This window comes from Polypterus senegalus, chromosome 12 (genome assembly GCF_016835505.1).
Source record: "Polypterus senegalus isolate Bchr_013 chromosome 12, ASM1683550v1, whole genome shotgun sequence".
NCBI lineage: Eukaryota > Metazoa > Chordata > Cladistia > Polypteriformes > Polypteridae > Polypterus > Polypterus senegalus.
Window position 1 is genome coordinate 136,268,622 of NC_053165.1, and position 25,397 is coordinate 136,294,018.

The window sequence follows — 25,397 nt, forward strand, 5'->3', positions numbered from 1 at the left end:
TGGGGAGCTTGCATTGGTACAGCCACTCGGGTCCCCAACAAGGAGGATCTTACAAGCCGAATCACCCTCAAGAAAACGCGCCACGTGGTTGTAGTGCTGTAACTGACGCTCCCTTACAATGCAGGTAATGTGCCTCATTCGAGACTCCAAGAGCAACTGCTCATTCGACACAAAGTCAAACCAACGGTACCAAAGGATTCTCAGAAGAGACACAGTACCAAAGGAGTCCAGTCTTCATCTCAGGTCACTGGATAATGTCCATGTCTCACAACCATATAGCAAGACAGGAAGCAACAGGACTCTAAAGACTTGGACCTTCGTCCTTTTGCATAGATATCGGGAGCACCACACACCCCTTTCCAGTGACCTCATGACCCCCCATGCTGTCCCAATCCGTCTACTGACTTCATAGGAAGAGTCACCAGAGACATGAATGTCACTGCCAATGTAAGTAAACCTCTCAACAAGGTCAACACTCTCTCCGCAAACAGACACACTGCTGATGGCCATGCCCAAGAGGTCATTAAAGTCCTGGACCTTGGTTTTTATCAGGACACTCGCAAGCCCAGACACTCAGACTCCTCACTCAGTCTCTTGAGCACCCCAGTCAGAGCCTCCATTGACTCCGTGAAGATCACAGCATCGTCACCAAAGTCAAGATCTGTGAATCTTTCTTCACCAACAGATGCCCCACAGCTGCTGGACCCCATGACCTTGCCCAACATCCCATCATGCAAGCCTTGAACAGAGTAGGAGCAAGAACACACCCCTATCCTACTTATATTACTATCGAAATCATTTATATATATTAAATATAGCACCCCTGTGGAACACCACTTTTAACATCAGCCAATTCTGATTGGGTTCCCTGCACCATCACCCTCTGCTTCCTGTGTCTGAGCCAATTCTGCACCCATCTACACACCACACCGTGAATTCCCACTTCTTTCACTTTGACTTCAAGTTTGAACTGAACCTCTACACTTCCACTGCCTGATTTGGGAACACCATGCAGCAGGACCCCATGACTCTGCAGAGAGTCAGCTGAACACATCACTCACTGACCTCCAAGGGGCGTCTACATCAGGTGATGTCAAACCAGGGCAAGAAAAATGATCTGTGACACCAGCCATCCCAACAATGGCCTCTTTTCTGTACTGCAGTCAGGTCAATGCTACTGCTGCCTGAAGTCCAGCTCAGAGAGAGTGAGGAGGAACTTGTGTCCACAGTCCATACCAATCTTGAATAAGGAAAGTGTCAAGAAATACAGGACGTCCTACTGTCACCATTCTCACATTACGTTCCTTAAGTCATCTAGTTAGTTACTAGTTTTATTTATTAATTATCATTGTTTAACTACATATTTATAATTCTATAAATCTGCGGTGGGCTGACACCCTGCCCTGGGTTTGTTCCTGCCTTGCGCCCTGTGTTGGCTCCAGCAGATCCCCATGACCCTGTGTTAGGATGTAGCAGGTTGGAAAATGACTGACTAACTAATTCTATAAATGATTTTTTAATTTCTAAAGGTATACATTGCTGTTGTCCCTTTACATTTGTCTCATTGGAGTTGGATAACTACAGTAAGCATTTCATTGCACATTGTACTGTATATATTGTTTCTATATCACACAGCATTGTGTAAAGCCTTACTTTCTGCTCTGGAATTGGCTGACAGTTTGCCAGATTCGCTTTAAGACTTATTGAAAGTCATTCTCCATGACCTCCATGACTTCTCCCATTCCTGGATTTTTGCTTCTGCATTGTAAAACTATTATTCCAAAATGTTCACCCATGTTCTCCTGCCTGGAAATTGCTTATGTAGCAGACTGGACCCCTGAAGCATCGAATACAAGTCAGGAAAAAGCCCATACTGAGATGCCAGTCTATGACACACAGCCACACTCATTCATACAGGCTCATTATAGAGACCCCCAGTTGGTGCAACTTGCATGTGAATGGAAACTAAAGAACGGGAGGAAAACAAGAAGACCTGGAAAGAAGGCAATAATTTGACAGATAATTTGACTTGGCTTGTGAATTCAGTGATTCCCTAGGGCAGTGAAGCGGCGGCGCTACCCACCTCTATAACATGTCACCCTGGTTAAAAAACATTTCTGATGTAAAGTATCCTTACCTTACACTTCCTGCCATCCACTGTCTCTTCTTCAAATTCTTCACCTATGTGGAAGTTGATTTCTGTGGTCCGCACAGTGGTCGATGTTTTAATGTAAAACTTTTCACCATTTTGCCGGATCTCCACGTGTGGCTTGGATGCAGCAGCCACAGCCACTTTCCTCAACATGGCATTCACACCTAGTTGTGAAAAAAATTGTTCTCAACGTGACTTAAAAGAACACAAGACAAGATTACCAGCTCTAAAGATAAAGATAGCAATAATAATCATTCATTACATTTATATAGCACTTTTCATAGTGAGAGTGGAGCCACTTCAACCACCACTAATGCATAGCATCCACCTGAATGATGCAACGGCAGCCATTTTGCACCAGTGCACTCACCACACATTAGCCGTTAGGTGGTGTAGGGGTGAGAGATAGTTAGCTAATCAGAGACAGGGCATTATTGGGCACCAGAATGACTAGGCCGTGGTGGGCAATTTAGCCTGGACATTAGGCTACACCCTGCTTTCTACAAAGGATCCCCAGGAACCTTTTATGACCATGTAATAAGTGTATATGTTTAATATATCACTGTGCTCTTTACAAATATAATTTTATACATCTACTCACATGCACAACTAACACAAAGGCAGATTTAGCACAAGGGCTCATCATTTAGAACTGCTTGGCAAGCATTAGAAGACAAGACAGGGTCAACTGCGAAATGGGCATTGTATACTATTTCTGGGTGTCGGAGTCAGCATGACATTGGATCTTCTTTTCTTTGTTTGGAATGGCATGATTCACCGAAGTGGGGGCCTGCACATGAAGAAAGAGTATAAAGCCTTGGAACATTGCCCGGCACACCTTTGAAACTGACAGACAGATGGGAGATTTTGTCATCCGATCCTGAAAATCCTTCCAATGCAGCGACAAAAGTGGCAGACACTATATATCAGGCCCCCATTCCCGAACTGGGTTCTTGTCATGGCTTCCTTCGTCTGTTATGCAACGTGAATCGTCATTGAAGAAAGCTAAGTTATTTCTCCTATGTCATTTCTTACCACTGTATCACTAAGGGAGGGGTATCACCTTTTTATATTATATCTACATCATTTTGCATTATGTAACATGCCGCAATTAAAAGAGAACTCATTCCAACAATGGAGCTAGTGCCCCCTACTGGATACAGACCATAGTGAGTCAGGACCTCAGTTTTACATCTTATCCGAAGGACAGTGCCATTTTTACAGCATAGTGTCCCTGTCACTGCATTGGTGCAATGGAATCCACATTCAGACCCACATAGTGGACAGTCAACCCGCAGACCTCACCAACATCTCTTCCAGCAGCAACCCAAGCTTTTCCTAGGTGGTCTCCCATCCAGGGCCGTCTTAACAGCATTATAGGCCCCCAGGCAAAGCACTGCACTGGGGCCCCTACCTACACAACCACTCAGCAAGTGACAACATACTTAGATTAGCAAGGGGCCCCTATGTTCGTGGGTCCCCATGGCAACTGCCCAGCATGCCCATGTGTTAAGATGGTCCTGCTCCCATCCAAGTACTGGCCAGGCCCAAACATGCTTAGCGTCAGGTGGATGACCTCTTCAGAAGTGCATGTGTGATGGCTGCTGGCAGATAGGATGCACTTTCATACAAAATGTCTCCTGGATGACAGAGTGTCTGCACTTACCATTCAAGGAAGATAATTAAAAGAATAAGACATGAGGGTACAATGTCTTCTACTAAAAGAGTTCTGGGTCAGTGTATGTGCTATGGGATGCACAATTGGACTGCAGGCACCATATTTAAAGCAATCTGCCTGACATACAGGATGTTTGGATGTTCTGCGATGAACTGCCTATGAACATGGACTTTTACTTTGCTATTCACACTTTACTCATTAAGCATAGCTCAGCACGTCTCTTGATTTATGAATGTATTGTGTTTAAGAATTCTGTGTTAAACTGACCAGTTTAGTCTATAATCATTTACTTAAATACAGTGCATCCGGAAAGTATTCACAGCGCCTCACTTTTTCCACATTTTGTTATGTTACAGCCTTATTCCAAAATGGATTAAATTCATTTTTCTCCTCAGAATTCTACACACAACACCCCATAATGACACCGTGAAAAAAGTTTACTTGAGATTTTTGCAAATTTATTAAAAAAAAAAATTGAGAAAACACATGTACATAAGTATTCACAGCCTTTGCCATGAAGCTCCAAATTGAGCTCAGGTGCATCCTGTTTCCCCTGATCATCCTTGAGATGTTTCTGCAGCTTAATTGAAGTCCACCTGTGGTGAATTCAGTTGATTGGACATGATTTGGAAAGGCACATACCTGTCTATATAAGGTCCCACAGTTGACAGTTCATGTCAGAGCACAAACCAAGCATGAAGTCAAAGGAATTGTCTGTAGACCTCCGAGACAAGATTGTCTCGAGACACAAATCTGGGGAAGGTAACAGAAAAATTTCTGTTGCTTTGAAGGTCCCATTGAGCACAGTGGCCTCCATCATCCATAAGTGGAAGAAGTTTGAAACCACCAGGACTCTTCTTAGAGCTGGCCGGCCATGTAAACTGAGCGATCGGGGGAGAAGGGCCTTAGTCAGGTAGGTGACCAAGAACCTGATGGTCACTCTGTCAGAGCTCTAGAGGTCCTCTGTGGAGAGAGGAGAACCTTCCAGAAGGACAACCATCTCTGCTGCAATCCACCAATCAGGCCTGTATGGTAGAGTGGCCAGACGGAAACCACTCCTTAGTAAAAGACACATGGCAGCCCGCCTGGAGTTTGCCAAAAGGCACCTGAAGGACTGTCAGACCATGAGAAACAAAATTCTCTGGTCTGATGAGACAAAGATTGAACTGTTTGGTGTGAATGCCAGGCGTCACGTTTGGAGGAAACCAGGCACCGCTCATCACCAGGCCAATATAATCCATACAGTGAAGCATGGTGGTGGCAGCATCATGCTGTGGGGATGCTTTTTAGCGACAGGAACTGGGAGACTAGTCAGGATAAAGGGAAAGATGACTGCAGCAATGTACAGAGACATCGTGGATGAAAACCTGCTCCAGAGCGCTCTTGACCTCAGACTGGGGCAACGGTTCATCTTTCAGCAGGACAACAACCCTAAGCACACAGCCAAGATATCAAAGGAGTGGCTTCAGGACAACTCTGTGAATGTCCCTGAGTGGCCCAGCCACAGCCCAGACTTGAATCCGATTGAACATCTCTGGAGAGATCTTAAAATGGCTGTGCACCGACGCTTCCCATCCAACCTGATGGAGCTTGTGAGGTGCTGCAAAGAGGAATGGGCGAAACTGGCCAAGGATAGGTGTGCCAAGCATGTGGCATCATATTCAAAAAGACTTGAGGCTGTAATTGCTGCCAAAGGTGCATCGACAAAGTATTGAGCAAAGGCTGTGAATACTTATGTACATGTGATTTCTCAGTTTTTTTATTTTTAATAAATTTGCAAAACCTCAAGTAAACTTTTTTCACGTTGTCATTATGGGGTGTTGTGTGTAGAATTCTGAGGAAAAAAATGAATTGAATCAATTTTGGAATAAGACAGTAACATAACAAAATGTGGAAAAAGTGATGCGCTGTGAATACTTTCCGGATGCACTGTATAAAAGTTTAATTAGCAAAAATATACATGTAAAACATAAACCACATTACAGCAACATGCCCAGTGTCATGATTGCATGTCAGAGTGTCATCATCCGGGATCCTTCCAGGTATGGAATACCACTGTGGGCCTAGAGGGGGCACTGCTGCTAACTGTGGCATCTTCCTTTACCCTTCCACACTACTGAGAATCTGACCAGTGAGGCCAATTGACTCCGCCCCTCTCGGCCACACACCATAAACGCCCAGCCACCTAGAAGGAGGCGTCACTTGCTAATGAGAGTGCTGGAGAGATGGAGTTTCTTTGAGCCGTAACAAGAAGCCATACTAGAAGCCTTGATGGGTAGCATTGTTTTTGTTAAAACACCAGAGGGTGGCATTTCTGTTTGTAATCGTGTAATCGAGCTCAGTTTTGTTTGTGTTTTGGCACCCCAACATAGATTGCAGTTATCGATCTGTTATTACCTTGGATGACCACACCAGGAAGCCATCTGTCAAGGCTGTGATGCAAAAGGTATAACCACTTTGATGCATCATTTTATTATTATTAATATATTACTGTTATTATTTACAACATATTCCAGCCATGGTTAGTAGCCAGTGTTGCTATTTCATAGATCCATATTCTTGGTAATAAATCTCAGCTTGGGCACTGTCTGTTATGGCCAACAGGCTTAAGAATTCAGAGGGCAAGAAGAAGACAAGGATGAAGTCAAAAGATTGGGGAGGCACACCCCTGGATGACCTTTTATCCCGTTGCATCATAATTGACAATCCACGATCTCTGAGGACACGCCCACTCCAGGACTGTAACCACAAGCAACGGTAATCAACAATACCGCTGTTAGAATGGAGCTGAAATAGTGGCCCAAATTACAAATCAAAATGAAAATAATATTTCAAAAATAAATAAACCCAATGGATACCTAAGGGTATGAAAACCCCCAAAAGAGGCAAACAATATTCAAAACGCAAGTCCTGACCCTGTCTTTTCTGACTTTCCTTGTTCTCCTGTTGTCTGTTTGAAGTTTTTCTTTTAATATTCTCGTTTTCCTCCCTGATCCCAAAGATGTGTGTCTGAATTGGCTCTAAGAGAGAGAGTGTGTGTGTGTGTGTGTGGTGTCCATTTCACAGCTTACACACTTCACAAAACACATGTGGACAGGTTGGGCATACTCCCATGAACCCCCAAGAAATCTTGTGAGGGTAAAGAATCGGTCTCCTCACTGTTCCTACTGAATCCAAGGTTCATCCAACAGATGAGCCCTCCTTTCTAACCCCCTGGCATAGACTTTTCCAGGGAGGCTGAGTATTGTGATCCCTTGAATGTGAAGCACACCATCCGGTCGCTCTTCTTTAAAATGTTTAATTCTTCATGTGTCATTGTGCACAGTGCTGTTTATAGTTTATGGAATTAAAACGGGCCACCAGATTGGCTTCCCAACATTTCTTTCTTTTTTTTTGGACTATGCTATTCTCCTGCTCAATGGCAATAAATTGATTGATAAGATGCTTTATAAAATGCATAGATAAAGCAACAAATAAAATAGATAGATTCACTCTTTGAGGGCTGAATATTTTTTTTCCAGATTTCTGAAAAGCACACACAGCAATGGTTTCACATATAAATCAGCATAAAATATCTGTTTGCTGCATGCCATGGCTGCTGTTGGCGCCTGTTCAGTGTTTCAGGTAGCAACGGCTGCGCGGGGGGCAGCTCAGTGACCAGCAGGAATACACATCAACAACAACAACAACATTTATTTATATAGCACATTTTCATACAAACAGTAGCTCAAAGTGCTTTACATAATAAAGAAGAGAAAAATAAAAGACAGAATAAGAAAACAAAATAAGTCAATATTAATTAACATAGTATAAGAGTAAGGTCCAATGGCTGGGGGGGACAGAAAAAACAAAAAAAAACTCCACATAGCAGTAGCAGAGTGACGCAATCTGGTTTGTACCTCTTGACATCATACAGAGATGGTCCTCCCAGGTGAACGTTGGTGTAGGTACATTAGCCAAACGGACATGTTCAGCACCACGATCAGCCTATGCTGGTCCTCCACTTTCGTTTGCGATCTCCAGATCATCCATCCATCCATTATCCAAACCCCTATATCCTAAATACAGGGTCACGGGGATCTTCTGGAGCCAATGCCAGCCAACACAGGTCTCAAGGCAGGAAACAAACCCCGGGCAGGGCACACCCACACCAACACCAACACATACTTGGGACAATTTAGAATCGCCAATGCACCTAACCTGCATGTCTTTGGACTGTGAGATGAAACCGGAGTGCCCAGAGGAAACCCACACAGACATGGGGAGAACATGCAAACTCCACACACGGAAGACCCGGGAAACGAACCCAGGTCATCTCCAGATCACTTACATCAAAATCTGACAACTCAGAGTCCGACTCAGTGATATCGTACATAAAATGTCATCCACTTTTGGTATTTCACCAGATACCATTTGAAGGGTTGTTTGCTCTTCACTACTCATGCACACAAGTGGATGAATGGATGGATGGATGGATGGAGAGTTCTCTTCTTGGCACCCTAAACTGCAGAGCTTAAGTGGGCCTCTATCTTTGGTGTAATTTAATATTTTTTTATGTGTTGTTGCACCATCAAGTGCAGTCAGGCTGCAATGATGAAAGGCCTCACAGACCTCATTATAGTTACCTGAGAATCTGCTCTGTGTGCTCTCATGTGTGTGCTGGAGAACGCAATCCCTTCTTAAAGCTGCTCACTCTTATCAGGTTTTACTTTATTAGAATGTATAATTATGTCTTAAAGAGATAAAAACAATGATAACTCTGTACCCTTATCAAAGACACAGACTTATAAAAGAAGGCTTCTTTATCCTCTTTAAAAAAGTTGGCTGTTTCTGAAATCTCCCGGTGAGGTGCTGCATTCTGTTGTCATGGAGACACTCCTAAGGCTGGCATCTCCCCCCTTCTGTTAGCCGTGCTACCCACTAGACTGGTGATGGCAACTCCCAAGCTTGTTTCCAACCCTCTTCATCATTCCATGTAAACCGACTCCTGACTCCCTTGGCCAGAGAGTCCATTTCCTTTTTCTTGTATTTGCACTTTCTTTTGGGCGGCACGGTGGTGCAGTGGGTAGTGCTGCTGCCTCGCAGTTAGGAGATCCAGGTTCGGTTCCCAGGTCCTCCCTCCGTGGAGTTTGCATGTTCTTCCCGTGTCTGTGTAGGTTTCCTCCCACAGTCCAAAGACATGCAGGTTAGGTGGATTGGCGATCCTAAATTATCCCTGGGTGTATGTGTGCCCCGTGGTGGGTTGGCACCCTGCCTGGGGTTTGTGCCCTGTGTTGGCTGGGATTGGCTCCAGCAGACCCCTGTGACCCTGTAGATAGGATAAAGCGGGTTGGATAATGGATGGATGGATGCACTTTCTTTCCCTTTGACCACGGTTTTCACCCTGGGCCCTTTTCTTGCTGATTACTGTCTTGTTCATGTGTTTGATGCATTTGCTGTGTCTGCTCTCCTTTTGTTTGCAGCCACTCAACAGGACAGATCTCACTCAAAAAGTGCAATGAGATTCTAGCTACTGGCACATTCAGAAATCCCCTTGAAAATATTGTGCAGAATACTTCAACTTGTGTATATATGTATATGTATACACCTAAAGGATTATTAGGAACACCATACTAATACGGTGTTTGACCCCCTTTCGCCTTCAGAACTGCCTTAATTCTACGTGGCATTGATTCAACAAGGTGCTGAAAGCATTCTTTAGAAATGTTGGCCCATATTGATAGGATAGCATCTTGCAGTTGATGGAGATTTGTGGGATGCACAGCCAGGGCACGGAGCTCCCGTTCCACCACATCCCAAAGATGCTCTATTGGGTTGAGATCTGGTGACTGTGGGGACATTTTAGTACAGTGAACTCATTGTCATGTTCAAGAAACCAATTTGAAATGATTCGAGCTTTGTGACATGGTGCATTATCCTGCTGGAAGTAGCCATCAGAGGATGGGTACATGGTGGTCATGAAGGGATGGACATGGTCAGAAACAATGCTCAGGTAGTCTGTGGCATTTAAACGATGCCCAATTGGCACTAAGAGGCCTAAAGTATGCCAAGAAAACATCTCCCACACCATTACACCACCGCCACCAGCCTGCACAGTGGTAACAAGGCATGATGGATCCATGTTCTCATTCTGTTTACGCCAAATTCTGACTCTACCATTTGAATGTCTCAACAGAAATCGAGACTCATCAGACCAGGCAACATTTTTCCAGTCTTCAACTGTCCAATTTTGGTGAGCTCGTGCAAATTGTAGCCTCTTTTTCCTATTTGTAGTGGAGATGAGTGGTACCCGGTGGGGTCTTCTGCTGTTGTAGCCCATCCGCCTCAAGGTTGTGCGCGTTGTGGCTTCACAAATGCTTTGCTGAATACCTCGGTTGTAACGAGTGGTCATTTCAGTCAAAGTTGCTCTTCTATCAGCTTGAATCAGTCGGCCCATTCTCCTCTGACCTCTAGAATCAACAAGGCATTTTCGACCACAGGACTGCCGATACTGGATGTTTTTCCCTTTTCACACCATTCTTTGTAAACCCTAGAAATGGTTGTGCGTGAAAATCCCAGTAACTGAGCAGATTGTGAAATACTCAGACCGGCCCGTCTGGCACCAACAACCATGCCACGCTCAAAATTGCTTAAATCCCTTTTCTTTCCCATTCTGACATTCAGTTTGGAGTTCAGGAGATTGTCTTGACCAGGACCACACCCCTAAATGCATTGAAGCAACTGCCATGTGATTGGTTGATTAGATAATTGCATTAATGAGAAATTGAACAGGTCTTCCTAATAATCCTTTAGGTGAGTGTACATGTATGTATATATACATATATATGTCAGGATTACTTTTATTATAATGTATATCTCTATTGTACAAAAACATTCTTTGATCAGATGAGACTTTTGGGAGATGATACTTTTTTAAGAGTTTTTCAGATCCCGCGAGACGAGACTTTGGGCACGAGATTTTTTCAAGTCACGCCCTCCACTCAAACATTTTCAAACAAGACCACAGTCCTCTCAGCTCTCAGTCTTGTGAATGCTTTTGTCAGTCACACTTCCTGTGCTCTCAGCTCTTATAAATTTTAACATTTTCCTCACTTTAAGTTCCCAATTAAAGAAGACGTATTATGTCCAAATCTTATTGAAGAATTTCATCACGAAGGGTTATCAACAGAAGAAATGACTACACGGGCAATCCTAGCACTGAGAAACGATGAAGTCAAACAAATTAACACCAAAATGTCGATCAGCTACACTGCAAATTGGTTAAATGCATATCAATAGACGATGCAGAAACAGTTGGTGGTGATGGTGCAGAAGATGAAAACATCAACTTACAGTATCATGAAGAATATCTACAAATGTTAACACTGTCTGATCTTCCACCGCACAAATTACTGTAGAATGAAGGATGCATCCAAGAAAGGTAATGTAGCACATCTTCAGTGGATAACATTAGACAACAAAGGAGATCTTGATATGCCATTCATATTAAAACGTTAACAGATTCCCATTAGAACAGCTTTTGCAAAGACAATTAACAAATCTCAGAGCCAAACATTCAAAAAAGTTGTTCTACTTAATAGAGAGAAAGAAACGAAATTCAATCACTAGCAGTTATACATTGTGTTGATGCATATGTAACAATTCCCATGAAAATAAAAAAACTGTTTAAATTGTACATCCGCATCCCCATATGCAAGTGGCAGAACTGCAAAGAGGCTGGCGTGTAGCGCAGGCCCGGAGGTTGGCGAGCGAAGTGTGTGTGTGAAATTCTAGACAACACTAATTGAACCCTGCCCTGCGGTGGGCTGGCACCCTGCCCGGTGTTTGTTTCCTGCCTTGCACCCTGTGCTGGCTGGGTTTGGCTCCAGCAGACCCATGTGACCCTGCAGTTAGGATATAACAGGTTGGAGAATGACTGACTGACTGACTGACTGACCAATTTAACCCTCAGGTCTACAAAAACAGGCTGTGAATTTTGAGTCTTTTTCAACATGGTCTCTCCCAGCCAAGTGACAATCAGGCTCTGCTTTACACCTACCAGTTAAGAACAAATTCTCCGGAATGTGATCATTCTTCTGGATTTACGGGGAGTTTTGGGAGGCTTAAAAGGGAATGGTTTAAAGGTTTTGTGGCTGGAGCCGGTGCCGTGAAGTTTCCGACTGTTTCCTCCACAGTCTGGAAGTCGCTGACCTGGAAAATGACCTCTGCCCCCATTGTGTCTATGTCCTGCGGTGCAGCCATTACAAAGTGAGCTTAGAGGAGAGCAGTTCTCCAGTCCATCGCTTACCCGTGAAGTCATAAAGTGGCTGCCACTAGTGTGCATATGCGCTTCACTCTAATTGACCCTATCGTAAATGGAGATTTCCTCATCAAATCCAACAGTTTTACCATCTCCTATGCTCTTTGTTTACAACTTGGCAGAAATGTCTGACTATTAGCATGGGGTCTAACTATCCAGTATTTACACTTTTCAAGAACTTCTTGTTTGTTTAATGTCTGACTAATTACCCTTTCAAATATAGGCTCTTCTGCACAGCAGCCGGCCTGTAGTACTGACCTTTGTGAAGATGGGCATAGTGGCACTTACCCAGCTGACCAAAGAAGTGGCACTCATACTTCAAGGATAAGTTTGGTATTTTTCAATTTAAACTTTTTCTTTCATATAAGCATTGAATTTGTGTTCTAAAGTCTATTGCTTTCTATAAATGTATAAAAATATTGTGCCCGCTCTGGCATTTTACAATGGAGGGTATGGGGCATGGAGGAAAAGATTAAAAAATTTACATGTACCAAATATGTCGATTTTCCAAACCAAGAAAGCTGTTGAGTATTGATCTGCGCCTTCCATGTTTCTGACGCATGTTTGTGACAACATCAGGGGTCTGGAAATACTGTTTTTATTTCATATTCCTGGTACTCTATATAAGTCTATTGACTTGTGCGAATTCTCACTTAAATATGAGAGTAAATCAAAACAAAGCCAACTGCATGGTATGAACAGTTTACTGTAATTTGGCCCGTTGGACAGAATCTGCGCCCCCCGGATGGCACACACAACTGGCCTTCTTTGAAAATGGCTGAATCTCTTAATATTGGTGTCTTTTTGTTCAAAAATTACATCCATAAAGTATTTTACAATGTGCGTGTATTTGCAAGACGTAGATCAATACTCTCAACAGCTTGAAAAATGAATGTATCTTGTGTTGGAGGAGAACGGGCATCCCGGCTGGGCCGGGAGATTCAGAGTGGAATGACAGACGTAGTCTTGGACTGGAAAATAACATTGTGCCCGTCCCTCACACCAGGGAGTCAGAGTCAGGAGCCAGTGGGCAACACTCAATGGGAAGAGAGGAGGAAGAATTTGTTCTAACCCTAACCCTAACCCTAAACCTAATCTATTGTGTATTTTGACTAATCTTTCTAAGGGTGATTATTGGGGAAGTGCTGTGTTTAAATAAATATCTTTTATTTGAACCTAAAAGCGTGCAGGACATTGCTGTGTCTGAGGTTGAGGGGTTAGTGGCGCCCCCTGGTGGTTACACTGGTGAGTTTAAAGTTTTTACTCCATGCCCCATAGCCTCCAGTGTAAAGCTCCTGTGTGGGCAAAATATATATATTGTTTAATTTTATAGAAAGCGATGAACTTTATTACACAATTTTGTGTAGCAATTGCATATGCTGCGGCACGGTGGCGCAGTGGGTAGTGCTGCTGCTTCACAGTAATGAGACCTGAGTTCGCTTCCCGGGTCCTCCCTGCATGGAGTTTGCATGTTCTGCCCGTGTCTGCATGGGTTTCCTCCCACAGTCCAAAGACATGCAGGTTAGGTGCATTGGCAATTCTAAATTATCCCTGGTGTGTGTGTGCCCTGTGGTGGACTGGTGCTCTGCCTGGGGTTTTTTCCTGCCTTGCACCTTGTGCTGGCTGGGATTGGCTCCAGCAGACCCACATGACCCTGTGTTAGGATATAGCGGGTTGGACGATGATTTACTGACTGACTATTTTTACACACCAAGGCTGAGAGAGGTGGCAGCACGGTGGCGCAGTTAGGAAACCCAGGTTCGCTTGCCAGGTCCTCCCTGCGTGGAGTTTGCATGTTCTCCCCGTGTCTGCGTGGGTTTCCTCTGGGTGCTCCGGTTTCCTCCCACAGTCCATAGGCATGCAGGTTAGGTGCATTGGCGATTCTAAACTGTCCCGTGTGTGTGTGTGTGTGTGTGCCCTGTGGTGGGCTGGTGCCCTTCCCGGGGTTTGCAGTGCTGTGCCTCCTATGTGTCACCACCTAATGCACTTAATCCAGGCCAGGGTTGTGTTGTGTTGAGTGGGCTGGAGCCTGTCCGACCTATTATAGGGCACAAGGCAGGAACAAATCCTGGACAAGGCAAACAAACCCACATACACTCCCACACACCAATTCACCTAACATGCATGTCTTTGGACAGCGGAAGTAAACCCACCCAGACACAGGGAGAACATGCAGACTCCATGAAAGGATTGCTGTGCCACCATGCCACCCACTTCCTATGTGTGTCCTGCTAAATCTCATTAAAAGAAAAACCAAAAGAAAAAAGGAGAAGAGGAAGCCATCAATGCTGCTCTGCCGTCCGAGGTTGTCGCAGCACTTTGGCACACTCTCGACTCGGGTAGGTTTTCCCTTTTAACGCATGCTGACAGCTTTAAATCCTGTCATGTCTTCAAATGAGAATCGCTGGACAAATAGAGCATTTCAACAGCAGTAAACCCGAACGACACAGCTTTTAACATTTGACATGTATCAAAACTGAAAGGAATTGCTCACTTAGAACAGGAAATTAATTTATATTTTGTTTCTTTCGGTCTTTCTGGGATTCTAAAATGAGCACAAGGTGCACACTTTAAGTGAGCTCTTTTTTCTATTTTAATCAGATTGATCAGATGATCTTCGCCAATTTCCCTAAACTCGTTCGTCTGTCTCTTTTCACGACATTCAGATACTGTCTGCCTCCATGTTTAATGGTCTGGCAAAAGACTCATATCCATGACTTGGAGCAGATCCAGCTTCAGCTGCTTCACACCTGGTGACCAGCTGCCCTTACATTAGTGCGCCGGGTGTTTGGTGGACTTGGACTATAAAAGAAATTAGGGTTGGAGCGGCATTCAAAGCCAGTATCATGCTGATGTCCTCTTTCTTTGTTTGCTAGAACACAGAGCGGAGCTGAGATTTAATTGCCAGAAGCCTGGGAGACAGTCTGTCACCATTAGACACCGAGGCTAACTGGCAGAGGAAACATAAAAAGTACAGTAAGAGCCATGAAAGAAATGCTAACAGGATAAAGTGCGACACAGCGACTGCGATATTGTCGCTAACAAAAGCTGTGACAAACGGCAGCCTATTCATAAGATGGGGAGGCTGCTTTCAGCTCCTTCCAAAGATGATCATATATGTTGTTTGTAAGTGAAAATTAGTTTTATTCCTATATATCCTTAATACAATTTTTTTGCGTTGGAATAAAATTATTGCAGTCAGTGTGAATCTGTCAAGTTAAACTGATGATGCTGAAACTCTATTGCATATACAATGTAGTAACAATAATCTTTAGTAAAAGGATAAGTGTCTGTGCATCTGTCTGTGTGTTCATCTAGTTGCTATGTCTCTGTCATTCCAAAAGATGGCACATCACAAACATTACCACTGCTTTTACAAATCCCATAGCAAACGACATATAACAGAGACATATGCATTGCATTTGTCATTCCAACAGATGGTGCATCACAGACATTACCACTGCTTATTACAAATCCTATGCCAAATGGCATATAACAGAGACATGTGTTGCATTTGTCATTCCAACAGTTGGCACATCACAAACATTATCACTGCTTATACAAATCCATCCATCCATTTTCCAACCCGTTGCATCAAAACACACGGTCACGGGAGTCTGCTGGAGCCAATGCCAGCCAACACAGGGCGCAAGGCAGGAACCAATCCCGGGCAGGGCGCCAACCCACTGCAGTGCTTATACAAATTCCATACCAAATGGCATATAACAGAAACAAATGCATCCATCCATCCATCCATCTTCTAACCCGCTGAATCCGAACACAGGGTCACAGGGGTCTGCTGGAGCCAATCCCAGCCAACACAGGGCACAAGGCAGGAACCAATCAGGGTGCCAGCCCACCGCAGGACACACACATTAGGGACAATTTAGAATCGCCAATCCACCTAACCTGCATGTCTTTGGACTGTGGGAGGAAACCGGAGCGCCCGGAAGAAACCCATGCAGACATAGGGAGAACATGCAAACTCCATGCAGGGAGGACCCGGGAAGCGAACCCAGGTCTCCTAACTGCGCGGCAGCAGCGCTACCCACTGCGCCACCATGCCACCGTGCCCCCCAACAAATGCATTGTATTCGTCTTTCCAACAGATGGCACATCAATAATATTAACATTGCTTTTACAAATCCAATACCAAATGGTATATAACAGAGACATATGCATTGCATTTGTCATTCCAACAGATGGCGTATCACAAACATTACCACTGCTTATACAAATCCCATACCAAATGGCATATAACAGATATATATGCATTGCATTTGTCATTCCAAGAGATGGTGCATGAATAACATTTGTGGTATTGCTTTTTATTACTACAAATATTGTGATGTGCCATCTGCTGGAATAACAATTGCAATGCATTTTACTTACAAAATATATTCTAACTGATGGCATTGCAAGTGTTAAAGCTAAAGGTCTGTGTTGATTACTTAGATTTCAGTCCTATGTTTTACAGCTAGTGATCTTATAAACTAATGTATAGTATAAGGTCATTTAGTAGCATGTACTAAACTTGAGTTGGAACTCAATGAGAAGCATATGGTGCACGAAGTCTGTTGTATGTAACAGTTTTATTGTATTGTTCAAATCTGTTCTTTGTAGGATATAGTTTGGAATTTCTGCTCTTTATGTTATATACTCGTAATCTAGGCAGTGTAAGAGTAAGTAGGACATTGCCCCTCTGTTTCTCAGCAATGAATCTACCCCGCAAAAATGAAACAAGTAGTAAATTCTCCTCAATAACTGAATATTTTATTATAATCTTTTTTTCACTGTAAAATAAATAATATTAAAGAACTGAATTAGTCTTTAAAGAAAACAATTTGTTCATCATAGACACATGTTTCCAATTTCCATTCATATGCAAAATACAGTTCCTTATCTAGAAAATGTTTTTGTTTTGAGAATATGAAATTGTCCTTGGGCCTGGCAGCACTGGCAGCACTGGCCCGGGACCCTGCGGTGTTCTCTCCATGCTTTTTCTTAGGTTTGCGAGTGTGCAGCCTTAACCTTTCAGATCTGCCATGTAGCTTGAAGACTAAAGCCCCTTAAAGTGGTCAATTGGTTCATTTTTTTGTGATGCAGTTTAAAAGGAATGTCAGCTTGTACATCTAGCTGTTTTAGAATAGCCTTCATTATTGTCATCAATCACGTTGATTACTTATACAGAATACAATGTAACAATTTGCTCATTGAGCAGAAGTTGAAAATTTGTGCATATTTATTTGGGTTTCTGCTTTCAGTGTAGTACAGCGGTTCTCAAACTTTCGTATTTAGAGCCCCCCCCTTTTCTACCTGGAATAATTCTGCGCCCCCTGCATAATATAAGATAGATGAGAATAACCCAAGATACAGCTAACAGGTATGATACTCGTGCGGTGTCGTGGTATCCTATCATTTTTACTTCCATAAGATTTGCATGTGTTCAGCTAACTTTGATGAAATATTTGCAATTTATTTTTTTAAAGTGCTTTAATAACTGTTAAAATGCCTTGTTTGGTTTTTGGTAGTAATTCTAATCCCAAAAACAAAGAATAAATGATTTATTCTTATTTAATTGATTTTTATGTAAAGAAACGATTAAATATGTTTTAATTTTTAAAAATCTCGTAAACGAGGACACCGATGAAGTCAATCTGAGCGAGACGAACGTATTTTCGTCCGACAAATATTATACCGCTGTTAGTTGTATTATGAAAATAAACCAATACGCAGTAAATTATTTAACTCAATTTGGCAATATCGGCTACGCTGCCAATGTGGTGCAGTTGCGCCACATTATTACCTGATCTACTGTTACCTGAATGTTCACGACAGATTCTGATACGTCTCGGACTTTCTGGATTGAAAATACGTGACTATAAAAGCAGCAGCAGCGGTGCCTCTCGTCAGTAATTAGTCATTAGATTTATCGCTTAGAAATGTTTTATTTTAATTTTAGTTATAATGCATTCGTTGTGATTATATGCTTGCAAATTTAAATTTGAAATAAAAATGTAAAAAATTAATTTTGATGTCTTGTTCATTTATTCAATGCCCCCCTTGTACAGCTTCAGCGCCCTCCCAGGGGAGCGCACCCCACAGTTTGAGAGACGCTGGTGTAGTATTTGATGTTGATTGTGAAATATCTTTTAAATATGTCGTTTGGTAGTTGAACTGTATGACATGATTTTAATAAATCTTTGCTTTCAGTTATTTTTTATAGCACTAGCACTTTAGGCTGAAATTTGCTCATCACTGGTGCAGATAAGTAACACATTGTGAAACCCAGTACCCACCCTTGTTCTCTCACATGAGGATTATTGTCGGCCATCTCCTTCCTCGGCCACGATACAAACCCACTGCTACAATTCACCTACTTTCATGCCACTCCAATGATCTTTTCTCTTCCACATCCCGTGCCTGCTGCTGCTGCTCACTTCAGGTTAGAGACAACACATTCTGCACTCACCGATCCTTCTCTAGGGTTGTTAGAAGCCATTCCCCAGGCCAAAGGATGTAAACCGAGAAACAGGTCTAGCAAGTGCTTCTCTTTAAGTGCATGATCATCTCTTTCTCTCTAATTCACTTGCCCACTTACTCACACACAAACACACTCATACTGCATGGAGTCTTGGAATGGTCCTGCATGTTGTGACAGCATCTCCCAGGCCAGGATGTCCCCATTAGAATTTTCATGCCAGAAACACCACCCCATGTAGGGATTTAGTATATGTAATTATATGGTGTAGGAACTATAAATGTCTGTAGCTGGTTAGGTACTTTGTCATCTGCTACAGACTGTTTATGAACAGTACTGCAGTCTCGTGAGGGATGGCTGGCATTCTTACCCACCCAGGACACCCATGAAGTGGAAGGATGGGGGAAGCCAGCTTCTTAGGGCACTGTTTCCATTGCACCTTTAGGTAGCAGCCTCCTACAGGGCATCATGGGACTTGTAGTTTGCTGACTCAGCTGACTGTTGGGTTCCTCAGGTGCTGCCAGGGTATGCTGTGGAAAATGGGGACCCTATATTGTCAGGCTCCCGCTTCACCTGGAAGTGCTCCTGGGCCAGTCCTTTGGGACACCGGAAGTACTCTCGGGTGCTACATAAATGAGGCCGGCTGCTTCAGCTCCAAGAGGAAGAGTTGGGAATAGGTGGACAAAGCTTGTGAGAGGAAATGGAGGTTGGCAGTGACCAAGTAAAAGAGAGAAGAAGAGTACTTTATTGTAACTGTAGTTGTATTGTATGGTGGTTGCAGCATGGGAAACGCTTAGCGAGAAGAGCTTCCCACAATAAAAAACTCTTCCTACTTTTATACTTGTGTTCGAGCCTGTTTGTGTTGGGGACTTGAGGAGCTGGAGTGCCCTGTGTCATTCACAGTGGCTATATTGGGCAATGAGTGTAGAATGTGTTGCCTCTGACCCAAAGTGAGTGGCAGCAGGAATGTGCAGGCACATAATGTGGCAGGGAAAAGATCATTGAAGTGGCATGAAAGGAGCAGAACAGTGGCAGTGGGTTTGGATTGTGGCTGAGGAAGGAGATGGCCGACAATAAACCTCGCATATGATAGTGTGGGGGAAACTCTGCATTTTTCAATGTGTTAGGTTAACTGTACTGGAGTTTGCTTTCGTATAGCACCCACCGTAAAAATGTCATAGCGTATTGTGCCTGTAATGTGTAACATTTATTAGTAGTATTGTGACATATTCTTATTTACGTGACCAAAAAACACGTAAAGGACAGAGGGGTAGTAGGCAGGAGAGTGGCTTAGGGGTTAGGCCATTGAATTTTACACCTCTGTTCTGCTTTTAACTTAGCGTCATTTAAACATTTGCAAAAACAAATGTGAAAACTATTAAAATATCTACTGATCTTGCATGTCATCATGGGTAAGAGAATCTGCCAACTATTCAATTGAAATATTGTCTGGGAGACATAGTGTTGCACATGTGTCATTTGTAAAATATGTTATAGAAATATAATTGCGTACAGTGGTATTAACTCATTTATTTAGGGAAGATGTTACTGTTTTGAGTGCAATAAATAGAAATTCTACTGTGCTGCAAAGAGTAAAGAAACTGTACCGTGTATAGTATGCGCTGCAAAGCAGAAACCTCTTATATTCACCATTACAATATTTTGTGTGTCTGTGGTATGGAGCGCACAGAGTAAAATCTACTTATTAAAGAAACTACATTGTGCATATGTGAGAATATTGACATTTTAGTTTGTGCTGCACACAGTAAAGGAACTCTCACTCTCACCACACCGTATAGGAGCTCTGCTATGAGCAGCGTCCGGTGCGCAAATCAGTCACCAAAATAACTGTTGATCCTAGCAGAATTTCTTGCTTTGTACTTATGAATTATTTCTAGTAAGTAATGAAAGACAGTCCATAATAGAATTGATACATTTGATGAAAAAACAACATAAAAACAAATTTGAATGGCATTACTTTTTGAAAAACTGTCAATGGAAACAATCATAAACAGATGATGACAAGAAGGAAAAGGAATCAAATAAAAGCACCAAACCCCATTCAGTCCCTAAAACTGTTAGAGGAGACAGTAAGCCTTTGCAGCCTTCCCTATTACAGCTTACCGTCTACAGTACGGGCTCCTCTAAAAGGGTGGAATGAGGACCTTTGTTTTATTTGATTCTTTTATCTCGTAGGTGCTAAGCCCTTTTTTAATTTAGGATTAATTTATCTAACACATACAGCAAAATGATTATTACTGAATTAAAATGGGCCCAAAACTGAGTTACTTATATTAGATTAGTGACTTTTTTCTACTCTGTCAGTTTTTAATTTGCAAATATTGGATTAAGCTGTTGAGTAAACTTCAAACTGTTTCTAGCTATGTAAAGGAAAATTGCAATTTTAAGTCAGTTTGACTTTTTTTATGTGTGAATAAAGATGCAGCATTCTTTAAAGGTATAGAGACACAACAAAGAGTCAACTTGCAAATAAATGTCCCGTGTCCCATTTAACACATAGATATTAATCACTGCAGGATGCTGAAAGAGAAAAGCCTGTCTTATGGTACGTGATTTTTCCTCCACTAATAGCACAATGTTAGCGTGGCCATTAATCTTCCATCCAGCATCTGCTTTGTTAATGTTCTGTTCACCAATTGTTCTGTCTGAAACGTGCAGTGAGGAAGACTATTAGAGCTTCACTCCAGAGCTCCTTCCTTAGCTTTGTTTACTCGATTTACTGCACCCCCGGCAGAGCCACCAGATGTGACAACGCACACCAATATTTCTTTAACCACATTATTACTAAGGATATACCTCCGTAAAAATCTGCTGTAGGCTTTGCTTTTCCTTTTTTCTTTTGATTCATTTTTACATTCGTTCACAGACATTTCAACCTTGATCATTTCTTTCATGCATTATCATACCTATTCTGGATTCAATGTTAGTCTTACTTTTATACTCTGAACTATTTGACAACTAATAAAGCTTTTTTTTTCTTGCATACTGTTACATTATTCTGTATTTTAACTTTGACTTCAGCCTTTTATCTGTCAGGAAAACTTAGGTTTTCATTTATGGTTTCATACATTTGAACATATATAGAGTACTGTTATTATATACTGTATGGACACACAAATAAATGCTAAATAGATAGATAGATAGATAGATAGATAGATAGATAGATAGATAGATAGATAGATATTGAAAGCCACTATATTAGATAGATAGATAGATAGATAGATAGATAGATAGATAGATAGATAGATAGATATTGAAAGGCACTATATTAGATAGATAGATAGATAGATAGATAGATAGATAGATAGATAGATAGATAGATAGACTATATAAAATAAGGATAGATAGATAGATAGATAGATAGATAGATAGATAGATAGATAGATAGATAGATAGATAGATAATGACAATCATTTTTGAATGATAATGATATTATTTTACATTCTGAATGATACATTCAGCAACATTAAATATTGTCGCCTAACCTGTAATCTTCCTATTATTAAGGTGTAATTTGATTTTTAATTGCAAATTGGTGAAATTGCTAATTGTCCAATTGAAAGGCTTTGCATTTTTTCACACTTGGTTGCAAGTCATACAATTTTGTTTTTTGTTTTTTTTCGTGAGGAGTTATATGCAGAATAAGCAATACAAAAAAAAGTAGAAACATGGATAGATATTACAAGTTATTAGAAATGGCAGCACTGCAGAGTAATGCGCCTGTTCATTTTAAAATGCAGGTTTTAATTGTAGAAATTCCTTGATTGTGTATTTTAGCGCCGGCTGCTAAATTTCTCTTCAGCACAGAATGAAACATCAGATCATCCTGTAAAGCAGAACAATGCTGGTCTGGGGTATTCATCAGATTGTCACCTTCCCCCGTGATAAGAGCTGATGGTTGTGTAGATTATTAGTCATTTATAAGCCTGTGTGTTGTTTTATTGCAGGTTTATCTGGTTTTGCAGCTGTTCGGATGAACTGCTAGAATTTATGGATTTTTTTGGCAATGGTAGAGCTGGGATTCTCCAAGGAATTGTGCACATTTGGCATGAGCATTTTCAAAATGATTTAGTGAAAGTCAAAGGTCTGAGAGGACTGTAATGGCCATGGTGCCCCACCCCACAGTTATTTCACATTCACCTCTCTGTGCTCAAGCAAGCTGCAAACCTCAATTCCTATTTTTTTGCAGTTCCTGCTTCTCCTGCCAAGCCACATGCTTCTTTCAAGAGTTTCATTTTAAAATGAAGAGATTAGAAAGCCTCAGACAAGGAATGCATGAGGGCTTTTGCCCATTTATGCCCAAGCACTGATATAATTCCGTAAAGGTGAATTTTGCTTTTAATTTCTTTTCCACAGCCAGTGAAGCTTTTGCACCTCGGGGTCATTAGATGATACAATCATACTGCCAAGTTAACGGCGTCACATTTTAGCAAGAAAAAAAAAACCCTTAGTAGCTAAGCCCTGCAGAGAGAAGTCGCCAGCACATTCAATTACATGTGAAACAAATAGCAGCCGTAAATACAAAGTACAGACAATAAAGTGAGGTAAAGTGAAGAGAAATGAGGGAAAAACGAGAAGAACTGAGCCAAAGAAAGCCTTACCAAGAGCCTTAAGAAGTTCATCAAAATTCTCACTGCTCTTCATTTTCCAAATGCCAGCAAAGTTGGTCATTTTGAGGGACGGCGGGCAGTCTGTTTGATGAGCAGGGGGCTTTGGGTCCCGGGTTTACAAAATCGACCTGCTTCACACGGCTCCCACTGTCTGTGTCTCCCTTTCTCTCCCTCGCTCCGTCTGCCTCTGCCTCTGTCTCAGCTGTGCCACTAGTTACAGCAAATCACTTGGTTCTCAGTCACACTGTTCCCTCCCCTCTGACAGCCCCATCCAATGATACCAAAATGCTGCCCTAAAAAATGCAGAACAATGAAACAAGTGAAACAATAACCACCCCCCCCACACCCCATCCGCAACACCATTTTCATTGCCCTCCTCATCACTGCTTTCTTGTATGTAATCTGTCTAAAAAAAAGAAATATTAAAGGCCAGCAAAAAAAAAAAAATGGATTTATGACTCACAATGTTTCATTCTTTTGCAACAGGTTGCTGCCTCCATTCCTGCATACCCTGTCCATCCACTCAAGAATTAACATACTTGTTGATTTTGATTGGGGCCATTCATTTTTTCCCCTCTCATAAATATTTCAAGGCCAGATTTCCTCACCAATCTGTGGCGTATATTTCTGTAAAACTTGACAATGTGTATTTAGGTACAACCCGCCCAAGAGCCTTTTTCTTTAAAGCTGTCTTCTACAATTTACCGGCTGGCCTACTGTTTGTAACCCATGACCTATGAAACAGTTGGTGGCATAAAATTTAATTTCCTGCTTGGGTAACGCTGGTATAGAAATGTCCCTCGCAGTTTACCCGTCATGACATTTTCTAGGCCCTGTCACGCAGGCGCATCTGAGAATCACCACTTAAGCTCTTCCAAGGTATGTGATGCCACCCCAGGCTGAGAGGGGGCACTGCTGCCAACTGTCTTGTCATTTTTTACCTCCATAGCCCTGAGAAACCACCCAGTGAGGGCAACTGACCCCACCCTTTCCGGTCCCGGAGCTTCAAAAGGACGACTGTCCGGAAGGAGGCGTTATTATTGTGTTGACGACATGACGGAAGGAGTTCTGAGTCAGACAGCCCATTAATTAGAAGCCACTCCACTACATGCTTTTTGTAGTTTCTATTTCTAATGCCATTGAGCATTGTTTCTAAATGAGGATTGCAGTGTTGGCATGTCAAAATATTCCTGCTTTGTTGACCTTCCTTCACTTGGATGACCTCATCCCATATCTATCAAGCATCTCCTAACTGGCTGATAAAAATGATGCAAATTTGGTCCAACTCCAGTAATAGCATTTTATCAATTTCCCTAATTAAGGAATCTGCTCCTAACTTCACCAGGATTTAGGAGACATCATGAGCTGTCCTAACTCTTTTGGAGCTGCCAGATGATGCCATTCTGACAAGAGATCGGCATGGACATTTCAGGAAAGGTAGAATATTTTGGAAATGCCAGACCTGAATGAACTCGTAAAAAGATGTCAATTTGACAGAGATGGAATAATATTAGTAACAAACCTTGCACGCCATTTGATTGATCCATCTACGTGAAGAAGGCATGTGCTATCAGTTGAAATGAATGTGCTTTTTTTGGCCACAGGATAAGGCAGCTTTACAATTACAATGATTTAGGTATGTCACAACCAACCATTGCTTACATTTCACACCAGACTTTGAACACCCTTACAAAATGTGTGGGGTAATATGCAGATTTATACATTTTCACACCACTCCATGTGAGGTAACATTAAAGCAGGCTGCAGCCATACAAATCACTGGTTCTCCTGGAGATGTTGATGTGATTGACGGCACACACATGAAGATCATTTCTCCAGACATGGATGAACATGCATATGTGAACTCCAAGTGATGACACAATATCAACACACCAGTGGTCATGGATACAAATTATATGGAATTAGCCAGCATATTACCCTGAAGATATGTGGAGAAGGATGGGCAAATTACTGAAATGTCACACAGGTACTTTGAGCTCTTCATTCCAGGAACCCCTGAAACATTCAGATTACACTTTACAAGCCCAGGAAGGTTTAAGAAGGCCGGCAGATTCTCCATGGGCAGCAGAAAAATAGATCCTTGCAGATGATGAGGCAGGAGGATCATGGAGAATGAGAAGGACCAAAATTATGGA

The 25,397-nt window shown here is 42.2% G+C and overlaps 1 protein-coding gene across 1 annotated transcript in view; it reads right to left on the minus strand.

Annotated features, from left to right (window-relative positions):
* Positions 1–23,450, minus strand: part of crabp1a (cellular retinoic acid binding protein 1a) — a 43,671-nt gene extending 20,221 nt beyond the window's left edge. The window contains exons 1-2 of the mRNA XM_039773565.1: positions 23,233–23,450; positions 2,138–2,316 (exon numbers count right to left, since the gene is read on the minus strand). Of these exons, the coding sequence (XP_039629499.1) occupies positions 2,138–2,316; positions 23,233–23,302 (249 nt within the window). The 5' untranslated portion in view covers positions 23,303–23,450. The remainder of the gene's footprint in view (positions 1–2,137; positions 2,317–23,232) is intronic.
* Between the last annotated feature and the right edge of the window lie 1,947 nt (positions 23,451–25,397).